This window comes from Hypanus sabinus, chromosome 5 (assembly GCF_030144855.1).
Source record: "Hypanus sabinus isolate sHypSab1 chromosome 5, sHypSab1.hap1, whole genome shotgun sequence".
Classification (NCBI taxonomy): Eukaryota; Metazoa; Chordata; class Chondrichthyes; order Myliobatiformes; family Dasyatidae; genus Hypanus; species Hypanus sabinus.
This window is the reverse complement of record NC_082710.1, coordinates 181402433-181424184: the sequence shown is the minus strand read 5'-3', so window position 1 is coordinate 181424184 and position 21752 is coordinate 181402433. Positions and strand designations below refer to the sequence as shown.

Genomic DNA, 21752 nt, shown 5'->3' with positions numbered 1-21752 from the left:
GTGGGAGGGAAGGGTTAGCATGTATTTGTTTTTGTTCCTTGCTGTAACTCAGTACATGTAATAACAATAAACACATTTACAAACTGAATGTTGTTTTCTCAAGTTCCTACTGAACCTGTTTCCTTCATCACTTCTTCCAGCTATCAATAACTTACAGAACTCGATCAATGGGAACAAAAGTCCTACAGGTGATAGAAATCTGAAATTAAAACAGAAGCCGATGGAGGTGCAGCAGTGAGAACAAATCAGGTCAGAGAGCCTTGGCCAGAGTTCATTCGGAACGATATTCGCCACCATGCATCCATAGAAGTTTGTCAAAGTTTTAATGACATGTTAAATCTAAGCAAACTTCTAAAAAGAAGAAATGCTCTCATGCTTTCTTCATAATGGTTCTTACACGCTGGGCCCAGGACAGATCCTCAGAAATGATAACATAGAGGAATTTAACTGACCCTCTCCACCTCTGATCCCCTGATGAGAACTGGTTCATGGGCCTCCAGTTCCTTCCACCTGAAATCAATAATCAGCTCTTTGGTCTTGCTGACATTGTGTAACAGGTAGCTGTTAGGCATTTTATGTTTGGGCTGGAAGCATGGCGATACTGCGGGATACCCCAAATATATCCACGGCATTAACAACATATTTCACTGTGTGTTTTGATAGATATTCAACTGATATAGCTAATCTTTAAATTCTCTTTAAAGTCTTTATACGTGCTGTACACAGTCTTGGTCACCGTTAGAGAAAAACATGGTTCAACTGGAAAAAGTGTATGGAAGATTTATGCGGACATTGCCAGGGCTAGAGGGATTGTCATAGGAATACAAATACTTTGTTTGTTGAAAATAACATCACAGGTAGACAGGGCAGTGTATTTGGCACCCTGCCTGTCAATAGTCCGGGTAGTGTGTATGGTGGCTGGGACAATATGTTCTCATTATAGGTCACTGCTGAAGCCACACTTGGATGTCATGAAATTTGTTGTTTGAGACAGCAATACATAATAATAAAAAACTGTAAACGCCAATAAGTATATAAAATCTAAATTAAATAAGGGGTGCAAAAAGAGCAAAAAAAAATAGCGGCTCATTGTCCATTCAGAAATCTGATGATGCAGGGGAAGAAGCTGTTCCTGAAACGTTGAGTGTGGGTCTTCAGGCTCCTGTACCTCCTCCCGGATGGTAGTAATGAGATGAGGGCATGGCCTGGACGGAGGGAGCCCTTAACGATGGATGGCACCTTTTTTGAGTCATCTTCTGTTGAAGGTGTCCTCGCTGCCGGTGCCCATGACGGAGCGAGCGGAGTTTACAGCTCCCGATCCTGTGCAGTGTATGGAAGGGGCTGCCAGACGACCTGGTTCGGGCAGGTACCGGAGGTTCTTGATCCTCAGGTCAAGTGAAAGAGACGACATCCCCAAGAGGTGGGCCTTGGTTTAACAAAAACTGGGCAGTGGGGATAGATTTTAATGTGAACAGTACAGGAAAAAATGGCTGGTCAGTTTGAAATTCTACAGACTGTGTGATCATGTTTTTGGAATGACGGGGTTTAAAGAGGACATACTGAAATTTCATTAGTTCTTCATTTTATTCCCCACCCTGGTCATTAAACAAGCTGGATAAATGTGAGAGAAAGCACAACAATGGTTTTACAGACACTCACACCCCATGGACAATTAGTATGGAATCCCATCTTGATGAAATGCAACAAAGTCCCACTAGTCCTGAGGACGCCGGGCCTGGTCAGCAGCGTTGCTGGCGAGCTACGGCACGCAGCCGGTGTGGCTTCGGGTTCAGTATTCCACCGACGACGGGGGTGAGGTCAAGTTCAGCTCCCTGCAGGGCGACCAAGTCAAACTTCTGCAGCAGGGTGACGAAGAACAGGAAGAGCTCCACTTTGGCCAGCGTCTCTCCGGGGCAGATCCGGCGCCCTGTGACGAGTAACAAGCCCTGGTGTTAGCAGTGACCTTGACAAAGCACTAACACTATAGACAGAGGACAGTGGGAAGCAGGGAGCGGTGGAAGTGTTTCTCAGGTCAGGCAGCGTCTGTAAAGGGAGAAGTCGACGTAACAGGCAAATGGCATTCCTGGACAGACAGTTCATGATGAGATATCATAAGGTCACAAATCATTCAGCATGGTCCGGGCACCCAGCTACAGGAGAGATATAAGATTAGACGAGTATAGAGAACATTTCCAAGGATGTTGCTGGGTCTTGCGGACCTGAGTTGGAGATAACAAAGGTATATGGTATGTTTGCATTCGCGGGTCGGGGCATTAGGTAAGGAGGTCTTGTCACGGCTGTATAATGTTTCGGTTAGGCCACATTTGTGTCCGATTCTGATCGCCCATCGTAGGAAGGCTGTGGAGGTTTTAGACAGCGTGCAGAAGAGGTTCACCAGGACGTGGTGGAAATGAGCTATGAGGAGAGGCTGATTCCTCAGAAGTGGAGGAGGCTGAGGGCAGATCGGATAGGAGATTATAAAATCATGAGAGGCATTGTTAGTGCAGTCAGTAAGAAAGGTTATCCCAGGGTAGAAATACCTCTTACCAGAGAACATGCTGAGAGTGGGTAAGTTTAAAAGAGATAAACGGGACAAGCTGTTTCTCACAGAGAGTGGTGGGTGCCTGGGACAGCTCCCAAGGGCACTGGTGGGGACAGATACACCAAACATACTGTACTCTCAGGCTGCTAGACAGGAAAAGAAGATGGGGATCGCATGAGGGCAGAAGATATCTGGTTACAGCACAGAGCAGGTGGGCAGAAGGGCCTGTTCCTGTACTGTTTTATGTTCTATCTTCCCCCATTTACACCTCTCTTAATATTACACACTGCAGCTAGATCTCTTCGCAGTCATGTCTGTTCCAAAGGGGGCAAACCCTAACCCAGACGGCCTCCTGATTATATGGCAGCACAGCAGCATCACAGCCTCAACACGAAGATCAGAGTTCAATTCCTGCCACTGTCTGTAAGGAGTTTATACGTTCTCCCAGTGGCTGCGCAGGTTTTTTCAGAGTGTCTGCTTGACTCCCACATTTCAAAGGCTTGTGGAGTTAGTAAGATGCGGGCTTGTTAAGTTGGTGTCTGAAGCAAGACAACTCTTGCAGGCTGACCCCAGCACATCCTTGGCACAAATGACACACTTGACTATGTCTCGATGTCTCAACGTGATAAATATTCTTTAAATCTTTAAAACCTATATAATTACCCAATCATTGTAACACCCTTGGAGACATGGCATCTGCCAGCAAATTAGGACAGGGAGCATCAATTTAGCATAAGGAACATGTCCGGGATACTCATTCCCGTAAAAAATCAGTGGATGGAGAAGGCACATCTGTTCCTTCGGTAAGTCAAATTGTTATTCTGGCCCCGGATGCTCAGAGCATTGAGGAAGCATAGAGAGGGACAGAAAAGAGAAAGGAAGTACTATATACTTTGAGATAGAGTGAGGGAATCTCGTGTGCGTGATAAAGAGAGGCCTGTTCCCAAATCGTAATCTCCATGTCATTCAAGGGCGTATCGATTAATGTAACACTTAACAGCACCAGCACCCTAGGTTCAAATCTCACCACTGTCTGTAAGGAGTTTGTATTGTACATTATCCCTGAGACTGCATGGTGCTCGGGATTCCTACAAATTCCAAAAGCATTCCGATTGATAGGTTAGGCCAGTCCTGAGGAAGGGTCTTGGCCTGAAAAGTCAACCGTTCATTCATTTCCACAGATGCTGAATGGCTTGCTGTGTTGTGTGTGTTGCTTTGGGTTGTGTTGTGTGTGTTGTTAGTAAGTTGTGGGCATGCAATGTTGGTGTCAGAAGCATGGCAACGTTTGGGGGCTACGCCCAGCACATCCTCAGACTCGGGCGCATTCCATGGTGTGTTTTGATGTGGTTGTTATAAAATAAAGCTGAACTTTATCAAGTCCATCTTTTCTGTCTTCAAACTTCCAGCATATTCTGGAGTGAAGGGTCTGCCGTGTGGTGCGTTTGGACAAGGAGGCTCCAACTCTCACACTTGCGGGACATTTTTGTCCTTAAGTCCAAATGTTCGAATATTCCTTCAGGAGGAGGAAGATAAAATTTGGGAGCAAAATGGCATCCGGGGGAAGAGTAATGTATTCAAAGACACGAAGTACCAGCAGCAGGGAGTGTTTGAGCACCATTCACAGCCGAGGTATTTATAGAACATTATAAACTGTGATTTAGGAGCTCTGGAATGTAAATGGTTCAAATTGAGAACAGGCACTCAGTAAGATTAGTAGAAGGCATTCTTTGTGGTGGCAATTACATGTTGGTCCCAGGACAGATCCCCTGATATGGTAATGACGAGGAATTGAAAGCTACTGACCCTCTCTACCTTCGAACCCCCGATGAGGACTGGCTCAGGGACCTCTGGTTTCTTCCTCCTGTCGTCATTAATCGGCCTTTGGTTTTGCTGGCAATGAGTGAGAAGTCATTGTTGTGTCACCATTCAACCAGATTTCCCGTCCTGATTAAGGATACCTCCTCCTCGCCGAGGATCAACACTGGTGCACCTCGGGGGTGTGTGCTTAGCCCACTGCTCTACTCTCTATATACCAATGACTACATGGTTAGGCATAGCTCAAGTACCATCTATAAATTTGCTGATGATATAACTGTTGTTGGTAGAACCTCAAATGGGGTTGAGAGGCATACAGGAGCGAGATATACCAACTAGTGGAGTGGTGTCTCAGCACTGAACCTGGCACTCAACGTCAGTAAGATAAAAGAACTGATTGTGGACTTCAGGAAGGGTAGGATGAAGGAACCCATACCAATCCTCATAGAGGGATCAGAAGTGGCGAGACTGAGCAACTTCGAGTTCCTGGGTATCAAGATCTCTAAGGATCTAACCTGGTCCCAACATGTCGATGCAGTTATAAAGAAGGCAAGACAAGGACTGTACTTCATTAGGAGTTTGAGGAGATTTGGCATGTCAACAAATACACTCAAAAACTTCTGTAGATGTACCATGGAGAGCATTCTGACAGGCTGCAAGTCTCGTACAGGGTTGGGGCTACTATACAGGACCAAAAGAAGCTGCAGAAGGTCATAAATTTAGTTGGCTCCATCTTGAGAATAGTCTAGAAAGTACCCAGGACATCTTCAAGCAGCAGTGTCTCAAAGACAGTGTCCATTATTAAGGACTCCCAGCACCCAGGCATGCCATTTTCTCACTGTTACCATCAGGTAGGAGGTACAGAAGCCTAAAGGTACACACTCAGCGATTCAGGAACAGCTTCTTCCCCTCTGCCATCTGATTCCTAAATGGACATTGAACTTGTGAACACGACCTCACTTTTTTAATATATATTATTTCTGTTTTTGCACAATTATTAATTTATTCAATATATGTATACTGTAATTGACTTATTTATTTTTTTCTTCTTCTGTATTAAGTATCGCATTGAACTGCTGCTGCTAAGTCAACAAATTTCACAACACATGCCAGTGATAATAAACCTGATTCTGATTTTGAGGATCTCGACCCAAAATATCAACTGCTTACTCCTCTCCATAGTTGCTGCCTGGCCTGCTGAGTTCCTCCAGCATTTTGTGCGAGTTACTTTGGATTTCCAGCATCTGCAGATATTCTTGTGTTTCAGTCTGCTTCCTGAACGCCAATTTGTCCCCACCTTTGATTCAGCCAACAACAGCCAGCAAGCTTAAGTATGTCATTTGAGGTGATTTTAGCTACAGTTAAGTATAAGGTGAACAGAGCAGGGGGCTAAGCACACAGCCTTGTGATGCTTCTGTGCTGATGGTGATTGTGGAGGCCAATCCACCCTACCTGAGGTCTGCAAGTGAGGGAGTCAAGGATCTAGTTGCACATGGAATCCTAGGTCATGGGGATTCGAGTAGTGTTGAATGCCAGGCTGTAGTCAATGAAGAGCATTCTGTTATATGCACTTTCATTGCCCAGATGTTCCACGATTGAGTGAAGTGCCAATGAAATGCATCTGCTGTTGACCTGCTATGTCAACAGGCAAATTGGAGCGGATCCAAGTCACTCCTCAGGCAAGAGTCAATCTCATTCATGTCAAAGCATTTCCCCAGGTCAGCTGGCATGGTAGTGCGATCACTTTGCAGCGGTAATGATCACCGATCAGGGTTAGGTTCCCGCTGCTATCTGTAAGGAGTTTGTACATTTCTTCCAGGTTTCCTCCCACATTGCCAAGACGTACAGGTTAGGGTTAGTGAGTCGTGGGCGTGCTGTAAGTGTGGTGACACTAGCATGTTGTCACTGATTAGATTTGACGCATTTCACAAACGATGCCTTTCGCTGCATGTTTCGATGCTGTGTAAAGCTAATCTTTAATCTCTGCAGAGAAGCTCATCAGGTCAGGCAGCATCTATGGAAAGGAATAAACAGTCGACCCTTGGGTCTCAGCCTGAAACATCGACTGCTTATTCCTCTCCGTAGATGCTACCTGACCTTCTGAGTTCCTCCTGCATTTTGTGTATGTTACTCTGAATTTCCAACATCCGCAGAATCACTTGTGTGTTAAACTCATTAATCAGTTACCTGTAGAGAATGGAATGAAGGCATCTCTCTTCACAAACTTGCCAGATGCATCCAGGAAGTGACCTGGGTTGAACATTTCAGGCTTTTCCCACTGTGTTTTATCATAGAGTACAGAGGCTAGTAAAGGAATGATGTAGGTTCCCTGCAGAAAACAAGAATGAAGTCATACCCTCTTCTTATTACTAACATTGGGGAGGAGATACAGGAGCCTGAAGACACACACAATGTTCCCATTCTTCCCCTCTGTCATCAGATTTCTGATCAGACCATGAACCCATGAATATTACCTCATTATTTTGATCCCTTTTTGCACTATAATTATTTCTATACCATCATTAAGAACCCTCACCATCCAGGGCACGCCCTCTTCTCATTGCTACCATCAGAGAGGAGGTACAGGAGCTGGAAGACACATGCTTGAATTCAGAAAAGGATCCTTGTTCGTGCCATTAGGTTGGAGGTTATACGAGGTTTTGCTCCTCCAGCCTGAGAGTGGCCTCATCGTGGCAGCAGAGGAGGCCATGGACTGACATGTTGCAATGGGAATGGGAAGTCAAATTGAAATAGGTGACCTGTGGGATATCCTGCATTTTGTGGCAGATGGAGAAAGATGCTCGGCAACTTCTCCCATCACCATCTTATTCTGGCTTCTGCCTCCTTCCTTTCCAGCTCGTGATGAAAGGTTTCAGCCCGAAACATCGACTGCTGAGTTCCTCCAGCACCTTGTGTCGATGGATTTTGTTCGGTTTATTTGGCGCTTTTATTCCGTCAGTATCAGGAAGGTGATACTAATGAAAGCACTCTGCTCGCGTGAGAGATACACGTCAGGGTAATTGGTCTGTGTGTTGAAGCCCACCTTGGGGATGAAGTAGCCCTGGAAGTTGATGTCAACAGTCGTGGTCCTCGGGATGCCCAGTGGCGCAATGTTGGCGAAGCGCTGCACCTCATGAATGACGGCGTCTGTGTACGGCATGTGCCGGCGGTCCTCCATTCTGACCGACCGCTCCGATCCAATCACCCTGTCGACCTCCTCCTGGACTCTCTCTGCAGGAGCGAAAGGTGAACCTTATTTTGGCAGTGGTGAGTGAACCTTAACCATCACTGAACGTAGAACACAGAACCGTGCAGCGCAGGACAGCCCAGAACGTTGTGGCGATTTTTTACAAATGGCCTCTTTCTGGGCATCATTCATATCCCTGGGCCTCTCTAAAAGCTTCTTCAACTCCACTAGACTACCTGCTTCCACTGCTACCCTGGTAACCATTCGAGGCACCTCTGCGTAAACAATTTGCCCCTCTCTTTGCCTTTAAGCTTCTCATCTCTAACCCTGAAAGCACCTTGTCCAGTGTTTCATCTGGAGGACAGATTCTGACCTGGTGGCAAATACATTTTATGGAACTACTTAGGATAAATACTGTAAGAACCAAGGCTCTGCGAGGCAACAGGCCTGGGCTGAGAATGAGAGAGACCTGAGGTTCCATTAACTTGCCACATCAGAGAGGTCGGATACAGGCTGAATGGAGGCAGTGGGGTCCAGGCCCAGGAGTGCATCAAAGCCACTGAAACCAATGTTTGGATGACAATAGGTGCCTCGCCAGATTGGAAAGGTCAGGACATTGAGGTGAGGGATGGGACTGCTCTGCCACCTTTCTTCGGTTCCGCACTGAGCTATGGGTCTCATGCTCTCTTTATGGACCAGTTCAGATCACTGTTTGCTTGTGGTTCTTGTTTACATGATTTGATTTGTTATTTTTCCCTCATTCTCTGCACACTGGGGTGGTTGATGATCTTTTTTCCATGGGTTCTTTTGCGTTTCTTTGTTTCATGGCTGCCTGTCAGGAGCCCAGTCTCAAAGTTGTGTCAATTATACACAGTCTGATAATAATTGTACTTTGAACTTTGATATTGTGGTGAACTATGTGCCTGTCGGGACACGCCCCTGCTGACTGCTCCTGTGGCTCCTCCCACAGGCCCCTGTATAAAGGAGACCTGCGGCCTGAAGATCGGCCTCAGTCTCCAGGACCTTGTATGATAGACACTCACTCCTGGTTCCTTCTTCCAGTCAATAAAAGCCGATATCTCGCCTACGTCTCAGTGTGAGTTATTGATGGTGCATCAGATATACAACAGAAGTTGTCACATCTAGCGAGAAACCCGTGTGTCTAAAGAAATTCAGCACGTACCTATTGGCCCTCATCAATAGTGTATTAATACGTCACAGAAAGCATCCAATCTGGATCTAACTCGGTTTGATCTGGCAACTACTCTGTTCAAGGCAGAGAGATGAGGGCGTAGCTCACCACGTCATGGGAATCAGCCTCCCCTCCGTGGACCCTGACTACACCTCACTGCCTCAGTAAAGCAGCCAACATAGCCAAAGATCCCACCCACACCAGACATTCTCCCTTCTCTGATTGGGCAGAATTTACCACAGCCTAAAAGAACATACCTCTGGGCTGAAAGGCATCCTCTACCCCACTGTTGTCAGACCCTAGTTCAATACGATGGATCTTGATCTCATGATCTGCCTTGCTATGGCCTTGCACTTTATTGTCTATCTACACTGCACTTTCTCTGGAACTGTAACACTTTATTCTGCCTTCTGGAATTGTTTTTCCCTCGTACTAACTGGTGTGATGAAATGATCGGTATGAATGGTATGCAAAGCAGAGTTTTTTACCACGTCCCAGCAAATGTGGAAATGATAAGCCAATTTACATCAGTAGTAAATACATGTGGTTTGAAGAGATGGAATTTCTCTTCCCTTTTCTCCTAATGAACGTTTGCCTGAAATTTAATCCAGAGAAGAATGAGGTATCACATTGGCGGAGGGGCAACAAGGCGAGGGAGCTCATAAGAATGGCAGAGAGGTGTCCTGAGAAAGTGTGTCCTCAGGTGCTTAAAGGAGTCAGTCGAAGCCAAGCAGCTGGCTAAGAAGCCAAACAGCTTGCATGAGCTTTGGACTCTTTCAGTGTGTGATTGTGATATCATTTGTGCTTGCTATCTTGTGCTGTGTGTGACTGTTGGTAGCTTGTTTGACCCACTTTGACCCCGGAGTAACACTAGTTTGGCTGTATTCACGAGTATTCATGAATGCTTGAATGACAGGAAGGTTCTCTTCTAGCTCTGGCTCTGCACTCATTTGAGTCCAGAAGAATGAGGGGAGATCTCATTGAAACCAATCCAGTATTGATAGGGTGGATATGGAGAAGATGTTTCCAATAGTGGGAGGGTCGAGGAGCAGAGGGCACAGACTCAGAAGAGAAGGACATCATTTTAGAACAGAGATTGGCTATGTTAAAAGTGGAGGCTGATAGGTTCTAGATTAGTAAGGATGTTAAAGGTTACTGGGAGATGGCAGGAGAATAGGGTTGAGAAGGAAATCGATCGGCCATATTGAATGGCAGAGCAGGCTCGATGGGCCGAATGGACTAATTCTACTCCAATGTCATATAGTCTTATGATGGGTGCAATCTCTTCACTCTGTCCTGTAATAATCAAAGAAACAGATCCCTCTACCCACTGTGGCTGTACTGAGCTTTGACGTCCATCCTCACAATTCATATTTTCCCTCATTGACTTCTCCTCGCCCACTACCACCTGAAATAGGAAAGGAAAGGCGATGCTTGAGTTTCTCCTCACTTTGGATGTCAGGGTACTTTATCATGATGTACATGGCCCAGCGAATTGTAGTGGCAGTCGTGCCCATCCCGGCGATGAAGAGATCGCTGGTCGTGATCAGGAGATTCTTCTCATGGAAGTATGTGCCCGGGTTTTCCGACTCCTTGGAGAGAGAATCACACAGCAGTCAGTACGTGATCTCCAGAGATCTAAAACCTGTAATACAGCAGGTCAGGCCAAAACCTGGGCCTCTGCTCCACACTCAAAGGCCAGTGATGTGGACATGAAGCAAATGACATCTGTGGATAGATACCAGGCCACAAGTGCTGAGAGCAAACACGGGGGGGGGGAACAGGGCTGGTGGCCATCCACCCCCTATATCGGCGGGGGTCAGGGTCAGAAGTTCATTGTGGACAGGAACCACGAAGGCCGCTGACATGTCAGTTCAGCGAGCCAGTGAGTCTGGAGTTCATGGCCAGCAGTTTGGGTCCCGTCATCCGGAGGCCTATTGTAATTCTTTGAGGAGATTACATAGGATAGATAAAAGGTATGTAGTGGATGTTGTATATTTGGACTTTCAGAAAGCATTTAACAAGGTGCCACAGAAGAGTCTGCTTACCAAGTTAAGAGCCCATGGTATTACAGGAAAGTTACTGGCATAGTTAGAGCATTGACTGATTGGTAGGAAGCAGCGAGTGGGAATACAAAGTTCCTTGTCTGGTTGGCTGCCAGTGACTAGTGGTGTTCTGTAGATGTTGATATTGGGACCACTTCTTTTTATTCTGTATATAAATGATTTAGATGATGAAATAGATTGCTTTGTTGCCAAGTTTGCTGATTAGTGGAGGGGCAGGTAGTGTTGAGGAAACAGGTAGGCTGCAGAAGGTCTTAGACAAAATAGGAGAATGGGCAGGAAAGTGGCAAATGAAATGCAATGTTGGAAAATGCATGATCATACACTTTGGTAGAAGAAATGAATGTGCAGACTATGAGTAGTTTTGTAAAGAAGAATGACAAGAAATTGCAGTGTCCAGTTGTGCAAAGTCTTATTCAGTCTTATTCACACAGGCTGAAGGCTGTAATTGCTGCCAAAGATGCATCTACTAAATACTGACTTGAAAGGGTGAATACTTATGCAATCAGTTATTTTGTGTTTTATATTTGTAATTAATTTAGATCACTTTGTAGAATCTGTTTTCACTTTGACACAGAATAGTCTTTTTTCTGTTGATCAATGTCAAAAAAAAAGCCAAATTAAATCCACTGTGATTCAATGTAAAACAATAAAACATGAAAACTTCTTGGGGTGGGTTGTGAATACTTTTTATAGGCATGGTACATGTGATAAATGAATCTGAACTTGAATCTCACCTCTTTCTGCTTCTTGATGTAGGTATCAATGAAGCTCCTGATGTCATTTTCGTTCATCTCCTGGTGTTTAGCTTCAATGATGTCCTTCAGGCACATCTTCAACTTGGTGAAATGTGTGCAAATCTCTTTGTGGCTCCCAGGCAGAAAACTCAGAAAAGGATAAGCATTATACACCTGCCAAGTAATAAATTAAATCCTTAAATATCAGAAACTTATGTCTTCTAAAGTTCAAAGTAGATTTATTGTCAGAGTATGTATGCCATTATATAACCTTCAGCTTCACCTTCTTGCAAGCAGCCACAGAACAAAGAAACACCATAGAATCCATGAAAAACCCTGCACTACCCTACATCCAACGTGCAAGAAAATAGTTCATTGTGCAAACAATAAATAAAGTGAACAAATAACGCACTGAACATGAACCACTGAGTCTCCAAATTAAGTCCCCAGCCACGGGGCCAGTTCAGTGCTGAGGAGAAGACCTTATGCAGGATTGAACTCACTATAGTTACAGATCTTGGCCAAGGTGCATCAAGGTCTTTAATACGTTATATCTCAACAAATGATATCTCGTCTGCAAATAAATTGACCGCTATTTTGTACTGTCAAGGGGCAAGAATGTAGAATGGTCAGTAGCACAATGTTTCACAGCACTGGTGATCAGAGACGAGTTTGTACGTTCTCCCTGTTAGCACATGCGTTTCTTTCCTGTGCTCCAATTCCCTCCCACATTCCAAAGATGTACGGGTTATGGTTAATAAGTTGCAGACATGCCACGCATGTCCACAGACTGTGTTGGTCGTTGACGCATTTCACTGTATGTTTCAATGTACCTGCGATAAACAAAGGTCATTACACCTTTACCTGGACCATTGGGCTACCAAGCAGTCGAAAGCTTTCGTGGACCAAGTTTCCTATGGTAAGGAAGGTCGTGTCATCATATTCAAAGCGGTTTCCAAAAACGATTGAGCAGATAATATTGGCCGTGGCAAAGTTTATTATAATGTCCGTGTCGAATGGCTGACCTGCAAACAGAGATAGGGAGGGGAAGGTGATGAGGAATTCTAAACACGAGCTCGTGTGATTGATAGTGTCACTGTTCGTGCAACTGCTTCACAGCAGCAGTGAATGCCGATCGGGCTTTGGTGTTGGCTGCTGAGGGTAAGAAGTCTGTATATTTTCCCCGTGACTGCGTGGGCTTTCCTCAGGTGCTCCTGTTCCCTCCCACATTCCAAAGGTGTACAGGTTAGGGTGTAAGTTGCGGGCGACACTTGAAGTTTGCCCACGGCTTTTCCTCGGACTGCGTTGGTCATTGGATATTTCGCCCATAACTGCGTGGGCTCCCTCCGGGTGCTCTGGTTTTTCCCGTATTACAAAGACATGTTGTGGGCCGGGAGCAGGGTAACGCTTGGTGAGAAGCTGAAGGCACTATATAAATCCAAATCCTTTTTACCTTGTCACACCTCACCAGAGACTCACACATGCACAAGCATACAATAACTAACTCAAAATCCTTCGGCCTAAAAGCACGGACCACCAGGTCCAAAGACATCTTCTACTCCACAGTTATCAGACTCTTGAGTGAAATTGTGCAACAAGACGGACTCTTGGCCTCACAGTCTATCTTGTTGTGATCTTGCACTTTATCGTTTACATGCACTCCACTCTTTTGGAAGCTTTTACACTTCATTCTGCATCCTACCCTAATGCACTGTGTAATGACTTAACCTGTGTGAACAGTATGCAAAACAAGCTTTTCACTGTATTTCAGCAGATGTGACAATAATAAACTAATACCAGTACCAATGTCCACCAATACATCAATAAACCGGTATCCATAGTTAGTCAGACATCCAGGTGTGGGTACTCAGCTAACCGAGAAACTTTGGGAAAGTTGCCATTGACAATGCTACGCACCCTTCATATGAGGCGCTCCTAATAAATATCTTGGGTGGGTGGAAGAGTGACTTAAATGTTCACCCATCCATCAGAGATATTTATCAGGAGCATTGCACATGCAGGGCCCTCAGCGTTGTCAGCAAACCCTCCCATTTGTCCAACGATCTCTTCGTCCTCCTACCATCAGGCGAGAGGTACCACAGCATTATGACAAGAGCTGTTAGCATTGGAAACAGTTTCTCCCCTCCAAACCCCCAGACCCTGAGACTTCCAAACTCCCTGCCACCAGTCAGCTTTCATCACGCATTGTACTGTTTACCTTTTTACCTGTGCTGTAAATGCACCTTATTATTTGTTGATCTATTAGTGGTAATATTAACTTTCTGAACTATACGTACTGTATTGTGCACCTTACTCCTGAGGAACTTTGTTTCATTTGGCAGTATATAAGCACACACTTGACTGACAATGAACTTGAACAAGCTTTTTCCGGTACCTGGAACATGTGACAATAATAAACTCCAATATCCACCAATGAATCAGTAAACACAGATGGTCAGATACCCAGGAGCAAGTACTCAGGCAGCCGTTTAGGGAACTTTAGGAAAGTCAGAGATACTCTGAACAGGTTTATTCCAAAGACATATGAGCTCCTCAGCATAGGTGTAGACTCAGAACTGGTCTGGAAAGGGATAATTTTACTCCCTCTCCCTCTCAGAGATCCATACCTGAACTGAGATCCCTGCACACCCAGGTGGCAGCTCACACACCCAGGTACTGCATATACACACTCACAAAGCCACATTTAGATATATAAATTTACAAATGTTTTGATGCACAGACGTTAAATACCTCCCCACACTCCCCTCTCTCCCTCTCCACCCCCATTCCCCCCAAACATACATTACGTACACATGTGCAAAAACATCATGTGTGCAACTACATACCACACTCACTCAGACACACAAACACCCCCCCTCCACACACACATACACACGCACACACGCATACATGCACACACACAAACATACACATACTAGTGGCAATTTGAACTCTGGGGTACTACAGGTTCTTCACAGCACAGAAGTACATCGTACAGGCCAGCAGATCTGAGCCTGCCCCTGCTCCAGTGAGAAGCAGACTGTGTGGGTGCCTGAACGCCTTTGTTGGCGCAGTTCTTGTATGCATGATGTGTGCGTCCGCAGATCAGAGAGCATCTGCGGAAAGAGAAGCACGGTTAATGTTTCAGATCGAAAACCATGCTTCGAAAAGAAGCAAATTAAAACCAACTTGTTCTTCCTGTTTCCTACTTCTGAAGAAAAGTTTTCAACCCTCAACATCATGTCCCAGTCTTTGTTTATGTACAGTTTGTCACAAATTCTTTTGGATATCTTTATTTTCCTGTAACTGCCTGCATTAAGCTGAATCTCAGGGTAATAGGTGGCAACATAAACTGTACTACCTCATCCTGGAGAAGGGTCTCAGCCCGAAAGGTCAACTTCTATTCCTCTCCAAAGATGCTGCCTGACCTGCTGAGTTCCTGCAGTGTTTTGTGTGTGTTACTCTGGATTTCCAGCATCTCTTGTGTATATGGGTGACATTGATATTAAATTTACTTTGACTTTGACATTAACTCCACTCTTCTTTGTATAAGTGCTGCATAGCTGAGAAGAGTCTCTCTTCTCGCCATCACGGACATTTACACTACACGCTGCATCCACAAAGGAAACAGCATTATGAAGGACCCCACGCACCCCTCATACAAACTGTCCTCCCTCCTGCCGTCTGGGAAAAAGCTCCGAAGCATTCGGGCTCTCACGACCAGACTATGTAACAGTTTCTTCCCCCAAGCTCTCAGACTCCTCAATACTCAGAGCCTGGACTGACACCAACTTGCTGCCCTATTGTCTTGTTTATTATTTATTGTAATGTCTGCACTGTTTTGTGCATTTTATGCAGTCCTGGTAGGTCTGTAGTCCAGTGTAGTTTTTTTCTGTGTTGTTTTTTACGTAGTTCAGTCTAGTTTTTGTACTGTGTCATGTAACACCATGGTCCTGGAAAAAGTTGTCTCATTTTTACTGTGTACTGTACCAGCAGTTATAGTCAAAATGACAATAAAAAGTGACTTGACTTGACTAACCTCCAAAGTTCAAAGGTTAAAGCTTACCTTTGAATGATCTAATCCTTTCCATCAGGAAGCCAGCCTCCTCGATGATTTTATCTTCAATAGACCTCTTGCCCATTCCGAAATCCCGCAGAGTTGAGAGCGTGAACCTTCGCATCTGTTTCCAGGGCTCTCCATTGGACCAGACCACGCCTGCAAGCAGGTGAGAGAACTTGTCAGTCTCGCACATCCAGCCTCAGGGAGTTCAAAGTTCTTGGGCTGAGTACCGTTTGATAGACGATTCAATCAAATCAAAGGTCATGGATCAACTGTGTTCGCCATATACAGTTACATGTATTAGGTATTTGTTGTGTTGACTTGGTCAGGGTGTGACATGCAACCAAAAAACAACATTCAACAATTATAAAGAGTAAATAATTATGGAAATCTTAGAGGCTGAAGGATGGATGGGGGGGATAAGTAGAATGTTTGATCAGATTAACTGCATGGGGGAAGAAGCTCTTGAGATGGTGTGAGTTTTTTTTCTAAGGGTATAGCCCTGTGGAGCTTTCCAGAAGGAAGTTCTTTTGGAACAGGCAGTTTGCAGGGTGGGTGGTGTTCTCATAAAGGCAGCTTTGGGCACATTCGCCTTCAAAGATCGAAGTATTGAGTACAGGAGTTGGATGTCATGCTGAAGTTGTATGAGACGTTGGTGAGGCCTAATTTGGAATATTGTGTGAAGTTTCGTCATCCATCTACAGGAAAGATGTAAGACTTTTCCTGCACGCTCCTTCATCCTGAACGCATACAGGTCTGGCAGTGATGGTAGACTGCAGACCTGACTGTTCACTGTAGTGTCTGTACATTGTGACAGGATGCTGCACCAAACCAGATAGTAATGGTAACTAGAGTTAAGATTGGATCAGCCATGATCTTGTTGAATGGCGGAGCAGGCTTGAGGGGCCGATTGGCCTACTCCTGCTCCTATCTCTTATGTTCTTATGTAATGGTGATGTGAGGAGGCTCGCTGTGATGGTGGTGTAGAATTACATCAGTACATTATTAAGGGATTGGACACGCTGGAAGCAGGAAGCATGCTCCCGCTGATGGGTGAGTCTAGAACTAGAGGCCACAGTTTAAGAATAAGGGGTAGGCCATTTAGAACTGAGATGCAGAAAAACTTTTTCACCCAGAGAGTGGTGGATATGTGGAATGCTCTGCCCCAGAAGGCAGTGGAGGCCAAGTCTCTAGATGCTTTCAAGAGAGTGTTAGATAGCTTTAGATAGCAGGGTCAAGGGATATGGGGAGAGGGCAGGAACGGGGTACTGATTGTGTATGATCAGCCATGATCACAGTGAATGGCGGTGCTGTCTAGAAGGGCCGAATGGCCTACTCCTGCACCTATTGTCTATTGTCTATTGTCTACATATTGGGAAGATGGAAATTTACCAGTTGCTGCAGGAAGTGCATCCTCTGCCGAGACTTTCGGCTAATGAAGGAGATATGATTTCTCCACAAGGTCCTAGATGAGGAATGCTACTTCAGAAACAATGTGCAGACACCACCGTGTTGCCTGTTTAACACAGACAATCCAACTTCTTGGCAAGTACAGCACTGCACAGGAAGAGAGCATTCATTCCTCTGTGTTGTACTAACCCCTCGTTTGAACTTCCTTTAATTCTATACCCAAACTCGGCTCTCCCAGAGCCCTGAAAATTTTCTTTTACAATTTTATTTTACAAGATATCCCTTAAAGATAATTGTTCATACCACAATGCGCTGCAGTTTATAACAACTCAAATGATTTTTCTCAGACAGATTTCCAAATCAGGATTATAATCAAGTTTATTACACTGACATACAGTATGCCGTTAAATTTGCTGTTCTGCAGCAGTACATTCAACTATTAAAAACATGACTACAGGTCACAATAAGAAATAAAGGCCAATAATTAGTGCATAAAGTGAGAATAGTGACTAGTATTCATGGGTTCATGGTCCATTTAGAAATCTGATGGTGGAGGGGAAGAAGCTGTTTCTAAAATATTGAGTGTGGATCTTCAGGCTCCTGTACCTCCTCCTTGATGATAGCAACGAGAAGAGGGCGTGTGCTGGATCCTTACATTCTGTTGAAGTGGGTTTAGTTCATTCTTTCTTCACCCACCTTCCATCAGGAAGGAGATACAAAAGCCCAAAAGCACATGCCACCAGGCTCAAGGGCAGCTTCCACCCCAATGTTTTAAGACTATAGAACAGTTCCCTAAATGGCCACTTGTTCTCACAATCCACCTCATTGTAACCTTACACCATACTGATTGCCTGCACTGCACTATCTTTGTAATTGTGACACTTCATTCTGTATTCTGTTATTGTTTTCTCTTGTTCTACCTCAATGCACTGTGTAGTGATTTGATCTGTGTACATGAAGTATGAAAAGTAATTTTAAATTGGTTAATGACAATAATCCTTCTTCTTCTTCTTACAGACACATCTACATGATAAATACTTCTGCTATACCCATATTAACATATTCTTTTGGCATAATATCTTGATCCAAAACCAATCTGGAAAATTTATTAAGAAAAATAAGAAATGAAAACACTCTGTACACTTAAACACACTGAGCGTAACATTACCTAGGACAGAAGGAGGAATAGGAATTACAGACACTAAAAATGTGCATAACAGTCAGATGAAACTTCTAAGGATGTATTTCATCAATGAAAACAGGAATCAGCGCTCCACGCGAGCATATTCAATGTTGATAAGAAGTACACACCACTAAACTTAAGAGAAAGCCCAGACCAGAAACTGAAGATATTATCGCTATTGAAGGAAAGGTTAACGAGTGGAAGAGCATGGTCTTCTGTGGAAGACACTCCCCTGATCTGAGCAGACTAGATGTCGACAAGGAAACATCAAGCGCCTGACTCAGAGTTGAAGACCTCTTCACAGACACAGAGTTCCTTGTGGCAATGCAGGACCAAGTGGTTAAGACAAAATGTATCAGAAGTACATAATAAAAGATCAACTGATTCAAGAGGATAAATGCGGAGAATGCCCGGAGAAATAAGTAACAATCCAACACATTGCAGGATCCTGCAGCAATTCAACTCAGTTTGATTGCTTACACAGGCGCAAGTCACAAACATCATTCACAAGATTCAAACTCATGAGAAACACCATACCTTACTATCAATCCAAGTCTGATCCAATTTTAGAGCTAATGTCCTACAAATTACTTTATGACTGATCCATTATTACAAATAGTACAATCATAACAATGGTCTGTATAAACAAGGAAGAACAACTTACTTAATAGATATAGCCATTCGAAACACACATAATCAATAAGTGAAAACACCAGAAATGTGCTGAATTTTAAAAAATTGTTTATTTACTTACTTATTTAGAGATATAACGTGGAACAACAAGCCCCACCACCCAGCAACACGCCTATTTAATTCTAGCCTAATCACAGGACCATGTACAATGCCCAATTAATCTACTAACTGGTACGACTTTGGACCATGCGAGGAACCTGGAGCACCCGGAGGAAACCTACACACACGGGAAGAAGGTACAAATTTTCTTACAGAGGACGTTGGAATCGAACTCCGAACTCCAACTTCCTGAGCTGTAAGAGTGTTGTGCTAACCACAACACTACCATGGCATTGTGTCCCAGATTCCGGTTATTTGCAGTCTCATTTGCCTACATACAGTACATAGGGATTGGAATTGGTTTAATATGATCAGGTATACCAAGGTACAATGAAAAGCTTTTGTTTGTGTGCCATCCAGACAGATCTTTACATAGGTGAGTACAATACAGTGGCAAAAAAGTAAAAATTTTATCGAGGTTGTAAGACCGGGAAACAGAATGTAAAGAACACACACTGGACACTTTATTAGGTACACCTGCATATTAGTGGAAATATCTCATCAGCCAATCACGTGGCAGCAACTCAATGCCTAAAAGCATGCAGACATGGTCAACAGGTTCAGTTGTTGTTCAGACTGAATATCAGAATTGGGAAGAGATGAGATCTAAGGGACCTTACCATGGAATAATTGTCGGTGCCAGATGGAGTTGTTTGAGTATCTCAGAAACTGCTGATCTCCTGGGATTTTCACTTACAGAAAATGGTGCGAGAAACAAAAAAAAACAGAGAGCTGGCCGTAGTAAATTGAGGCAACGAGGCTTGCTGTGTTTTGTAGAGGACGATTCACCACTCATCCGAGATGCTTCTTCAGTTCTGATTGGTGGTGGGTAATTCCCTGGCTTGTAAACTCGGTCAGTTGCTTATAGGTATAGCAATCACATGAGGTCTGTTTAGAGCCATAGAGGTAATGAGGGCGTCATTAGTCTTATCTTTGCATGAATGGAGGTGTGGACTGTTGTGGAGATGCCAAGGTAGAGGCGTTAGGACTGCATTGTAACTGGCTGACTGGTGGTGTTGTACCCCACCCTCTGTTCAGGGATGGGTTTTCAGTTTGACAATGATGGGTACTTTAACCCCCCTTTCAAACCACCTGTCCTCCCTGTCTACAATGAGCACGTCAAAGGAGTGACCTTTGTCCTTTAGGTGTAGATATACAGCCGGCTCTTGACCTGAGATGTTAGCTGCCCTGCGCTGGGCCATCTGTTTGGAAAATGGTTGTTTTGTCTCACCGATATACAGTTTTCATTGCATTGGATGTGTTTATGTTTGAGTTTAGAATCCTTGGAGTGGATGAGTTTCTGTCTTGAGTGTATTGTAGGTTTGAAAGAGGGGTTAAAAAGCCATCTTTGTCAACACTACTTGTCCCTCCACTAATCCTCGTATCATTTGCAAACTTGGTATCATCGAATTCCTTGATATACTGCATAAAAAGAAGCGGTTCCAACACCGACTCCTGCAGAACACCACTAGTCACTGTCAGCCAACCAGAAAAGGATCCTTTAATTCCCACTCGCTGCCTCCTATCCATCAGCCAATGCTCTAACCATGCCAGTAACTTTCCTGGAATACCATGGGCTGTTAACTTCAAAGACCTTCTGAAAGTCCAAATATACAACATCCATTGTACAAATATACAACACCTTTATCTATTCTACATGTAATCTCCTCAAAGTATTCCAACAGGTTTGTCAGGCAGGATTTTCCTTGAAGGAAACCATGCTGACTTTGTCCTATCTTGTCCCATGTCACCAAGTACTCCATCACTTCATCCTTAGAAATTGAATCAACCATCTTCCCAGCCATCGAGGTCAGGCTAACTGGTCTATAGTTTCCTTTCTGCTGCCTCCCTCCTTCCTTCAAGCATGGAGTGACTTATGTACCCTTTGGTCTTTCAGCTTTTTGAGCAACTTCTCCCTTGTAATAGTAACTGCACCCACTTCTCTTCCCTCACACCTTTCAACCTCTGGCACACTGCTGGTGTGAAGACAAATTGCTCATTTAGTTCATCTGCCATCTCCTTATCCCCGGTTATTATTTCTCCAGCCTCATTTTCTAACGGTCTTATATCCACTCTCATTTCTCTTTTATTTTTTCACATACTTAAAAAAGCGATTAGTATCCACTTTGATATTGTTTCTAGCTTGCTTTCATACTTCATCTTTTCTCTTCTAATGATCCTTTTAGTTGCTCCCTGTAGCAGCTTTTTAAAAGCTTCCCAATCCTCTATTGTCCCGCTAGTTTTTGTTTTGTTGTATGTCCTCTGTTTTGTTTTTACATTGGCTTTGATTTCCCTTATCAGCCACTTAAGTATTTCTTTGTTTTTGGAACACATATGTCCTTCTTTTCTCGCTTTTCTCAGAAACTCAGTCTGCTGCTGCTCTGCTGACATCCCTGCCAGCACTTCCTTTGGCCAACTCCTCTCTCAAACCTCTGTAATTTCCTTTACCCCACTGAAATACTTTACTTTCTTCCTATCAGATTTCAAGTTGAGCTCGATCATATTATGATCACTGGCTCATAAGTGTTCTTTTGCCTTAAGCTCCTTAATCACCTCCAGTTCATTACGTAACACCCAAACCAGTCCAGCTGATCCTGTAGTAGGCTCAATGACAAACTGCTCTAAAAAGCCATTTTATAGGCATTCGAGAAACTCAGTCTCGAGAGATTCCTTTCCTACCTGATATTCCCAATTGACCTGTATGTTAAAATCTCCCATGACTACCATAGCATTGGCTTTTGACTTGGCTTTTCTATTTCCTGTTGTAATCT

General features: G+C 44.1%; 1 protein-coding gene and 1 long non-coding RNA gene across 3 annotated transcripts in view; one reads left to right on the top strand and one right to left on the bottom strand.

The window, feature by feature from the left end:
- Window positions 1–1576: 1576 nt before the first annotated feature.
- Window positions 1577–21752, bottom strand: part of LOC132394704 (cytochrome P450 2K1-like) — a 31587-nt gene continuing 11411 nt past the window's right edge. For both annotated transcript variants that reach the window (XM_059971088.1, XM_059971089.1), the window contains 7 exons: window positions 15603–15752; window positions 12401–12561; window positions 11537–11710; window positions 10187–10328; window positions 7401–7588; window positions 6545–6686; window positions 1577–1927 (listed from right to left, as the gene is read on the bottom strand). In XM_059971088.1, the coding sequence (XP_059827071.1) occupies window positions 1740–1927; window positions 6545–6686; window positions 7401–7588; window positions 10187–10328; window positions 11537–11710; window positions 12401–12561; window positions 15603–15752 (1145 nt within the window). In that variant the 3' untranslated portion in view covers window positions 1577–1739. The remainder of the gene's footprint in view (window positions 1928–6544; window positions 6687–7400; window positions 7589–10186; window positions 10329–11536; window positions 11711–12400; window positions 12562–15602; window positions 15753–21752) is intronic.
- On the top strand, window positions 12337–18889 carry LOC132394705 (uncharacterized). Its single transcript, XR_009512405.1, has 3 exons — window positions 12337–12455; window positions 15631–15762; window positions 18024–18889. It is a non-coding gene; the product is annotated as an uncharacterized LOC132394705 (long non-coding RNA).